Source organism: Papaver somniferum, unplaced genomic scaffold, assembly GCF_003573695.1.
Source record: "Papaver somniferum cultivar HN1 unplaced genomic scaffold, ASM357369v1 unplaced-scaffold_17954, whole genome shotgun sequence".
NCBI lineage: Eukaryota > Viridiplantae > Streptophyta > Magnoliopsida > Ranunculales > Papaveraceae > Papaver > Papaver somniferum.
The window spans coordinates 454-4,257 of NW_020627657.1; the positions used below are offsets into that span (position 1 = coordinate 454).

At 35.6% G+C, this 3,804-nt stretch overlaps 1 protein-coding gene across 1 annotated transcript; it reads right to left on the reverse strand.

The window, feature by feature from the left end:
- Positions 1-284: 284 nt before the first annotated feature.
- LOC113337750 (putative receptor-like protein kinase At4g00960) lies at positions 285-3,166 on the reverse strand. Its single transcript, XM_026583344.1, has 7 exons — positions 2,218-3,166; positions 1,972-2,103; positions 1,723-1,844; positions 1,403-1,613; positions 1,084-1,321; positions 834-984; positions 285-739 (listed from the first exon to the last, which is right to left on the reverse strand). The coding sequence occupies exons 1-7, from the start codon at positions 3,068-3,070 to the stop codon at positions 428-430; spliced, it is 2,019 nt and encodes a 672-aa protein (XP_026439129.1). The 5' UTR covers positions 3,071-3,166; the 3' UTR covers positions 285-427.
- Between the last annotated feature and the right edge of the window lie 638 nt (positions 3,167-3,804).

Here is a 3,804-nt window from a genome sequence, read left to right on the forward strand (position 1 = left end):
TCAAGTTTTATTTTGGCGCCATTGGCGGTCTAGACGTGTTTTGTGTTGCTATGATCCTAAAACTGGAACTGTAAAGAGAATTGTCAGTGTCGATCCAGGAATTATAAGATCTATAGAAGCAATTCCTCACATGAACAGCCACGTTTCCCCTAAAGATTTAAAAGCACAACCAACTAAAAAGAAGCCTGATTCGAAACTTTACAGAGTTTTAGTACGTGTTTTTCTTATAAGCCAGAAACTAAAAAATCATGCATCCTTCTTCAATATATTTGTCTCAATTTTAGTTTTATCTGCTGAAATTACTCAATTTAGATTCATATAATGGGAAACATAACTTATTGTATGATAAACACAACGATAAATTCGTGGAAACTAAATCATATTTTCCAGAGCTCAAGTTGAACTGCCAAATGTGGCTTGTACCGTGTCAACGAGGGTAAAGTTCTGTCACCGTCACCTCATTCACACTTACATTGTCAGCTTCTTTGGCAGGGATGTTGGGTCCTCTTCTCTCATCACGTAACAAAAACGCGGATGGTGATAAAGGTGATGGAAGTGTGACTGAGTGATTATTAAGCATGTGAATGATCATCGCCATTGTGGGTCTATCATCTACATCTTCTTGAACACATAATAATCCAATTTGGATGCATCTCACCACTTCATTTGTTGAATAACTTTCTCTCAGTATGGGATCTAAAAATTCATGATATTTACCTTCCTTCCAGAGCTCCCATGCCTACAAAATATGAGTTTTTATGAATGAAATTACAAATCAGACTTATTTACCATTCTAAAGTGACAAGTTAAATATGTATGCAGTCAAGACTCACATAGCTTAAAATAGTCTCTGCATCATCTTCTTTTCCGAAAGAGCTGCTTTTTCTTCCACATAGAATCTCTAATATTAAGACACCGAAACTAAAGACATCTGATTTCACGGAGAACTTGCCATTCATTGCGTACTCAGGAGCCATATACCCACTGCAAAATCAGATGGAAAATTTCCTGATGTAGTTAATTAACAACATGTTCAGATGCATATACAAAGACATGGTTTATAGATATGTAAAAAATACTTACAAAGTTCCACAAATTCGTTTCGTACTGACTTGATTTTGATTCTCCATGAAAATCCTAGCCATCCCAAAATCTGCAATTTTGGGGACCATATCTTCTCCTAATAATATGTTGCCGGCTTTAAGATCCCGGTGAATGATATTAAGTCGAGAGTCCTCGTGAAGATAGACAAGACCTTTAGCAATACCTCCTATAATCTTGTATCGCCTTCCCCAATCTAAGTGTGTGGATTTAATGGGATCTACATGCACATTCGACAAGTGATTTGTTAAGTGTTTTTCAGTGCGGCAAATAGCAATAACAGAATGGAGAGAGGCCAAACCGAATAAGAATTGATCGAGGCTTCCATGCTTCATAAACTCGTAAACAAGTAGCTTTTCATCTCCATCTAAACAGAACCCCAGAAGTCTAACAAGATTCTTATGTTGTAGTTTGACTAATAATACAACTTCATTCTTAAATTCTTCTTCACCTTGACCTGAATTTTTAGCCAATTTCTTCACAGCTGTTTCTTGTCCATCTAAGAGTGTACCCTGACAACAACGACACTCAAACGAAATAAATGAACTGGAATGTTTGATAAGTAATACATCCACTATAAAATTCAACCAATGTCTTTGGATTTAGTATCGGTATTGATACCTTGTATACGGTACCAAATCCTCCTTCCCCAAGCTTATTAGCATCTGAGAAGTTTTGTGTCGCAGCGCTTATAATACTGAATTTGAATTGCAAGGATTCAGCACTTTGAATCTCATCAATATCTTCAAAAAAAAAAGTAGAGTTAAAAGAACTTATGGCTAGTGAGATTTAACTTTGAAACCCAGTTCGGAGCTAATCCTGGAACTCAATGGTTTGTGAATAAAAATAGGAATGAATAAGAAAGCTTACCATCAGTTTCCTTTACCGCTTTCTTTCTTGTTTTTATGCAGAAATACAGCAAAATGACTATGATTGATAATACGGCAATAACTGAAGGAAGAACTATAATACCCAACACTTTCAGCGAAATCTTTCGCGTTGCTGCAAAACATGAAAAGGTTCACATAGAAATTAATACTAATCCAGATTTTAAGCATTTCTTCAAACTAAACCATCTAAAACAAGGAACTTTGTAAAATATACGCATGCACTTACCATTTGTCAATGGAGGGTTCATCGGAGATGAAGATGGTGATGGAGCCGTATCGGGTAGATATAAAGGATACAACTCATATCTGAAAAAGCAACTCATACAAATAACTCTAGCACCTATTCGCCCTCTAAACAGTTTCCGAACATCATCGATTTGCCCACGTAGACATTGAGTGCAATTGCTAACTGATAAATCAGAAGTGCATTGAGCTAACCCATATATGTTCTGTGAGCGTGTAACCTCTATGCTTCCATTAGCATACAACTTTTTATTTGTTGAAGACGAACTGGTAGAGGAAATACCATTTGATGCAACTTCTGATACAAGTTTATTCGCTAGTTTGTCGAACTGTGGATTAAACTCATCTGGATTTGTAATCGACTTTGCATTAGGGAGAGTATATGATGGTTTGTCTTGCATGATCGAGAAGAATAACTGATCAGAGACTTTCAAAACAACAAGTTCTTTGTATGTAATGATTGCTTGTTTAATCTTGGGGCAGCGAAGTAGTACTTCTTTTGCTGCTGAATTAACACTGTGTCGACATTCATCTAGTGTAATATCACCTCTACACTGATACATTCCATAGGCGGTATTAGGATTTCGACCAACTGTGTGGTTGTAATACCCATTACGGATGATTGTTTTGTGAAATGAATTTGTTAGAGAAGACAGAAGAAGATTCAGGTTTGACTGATATGTATTAGAGGTGATAGGATCTCCAGAACAGGAGTTGTGAAAAACAACCGTTACCGCATTAGTTTGCAAGCCATAGCATATCAGAATCAGAGAAAGAATTTTGACGAACACCTTAAAAAAACTACCCATACTATGTTTTTGGATACCTGCTTTCATGAATGGTTTGCTAGCTTGATTCCTTGAATCATATGTACCCGAATTGGTCTAGACTTTTGCAGGGTCAATATCTTGATTGTACCAATTCCAGTGAATGAGTGGAGAAAGTCTTTCGAACAATGAATTTTCTTGTAGGGTAATGTTAACTTGTACCCTGGGGCATAGGCTAAAGACTGATTATTGGTCCGGTCGTATCTGTCGTTCACAATCGCTAGGGTTCGATTGCGGAATTTATTGAGGGTCAAGGTCTAAAGTCTAAAAGCAAAAATGTCTAAAGTCTAAAAGCAGAAATGGGTACACTGGAATATTACAAGGCCTACTACTGATGACTTTGCAATTCAATTCCGTAGTTTCACTTAAAAGGATATATCACTAAAACAGTAAAAAAAAAAACACAAAATTGGTTAAAAATACCAAAATCAATAATTTTTCGGTGAAAAAGACATCTAGGTTTTGATACTGTTTAAATGGACAAAAATGTTAAAATAACCTGGATGTAAACAGTTTTATCCTACCAATTTTCAAATACTTTTTCTTATTTTTAATTTACATCAAGATGCATCCAGTTCCATCCTCGTTATTTTTTAAATTTAAGTCAAGATAAATCCAGTTTAATCCTTACATTTTTTTGTCCATTTCACCCGTAATAATTTTTACTCGTCCATTAGAAACATGTTTTAAAAATCGGAAAATGGGTCATTTGTCAAAAAAAAATTTAATCACGGTTCAAATGG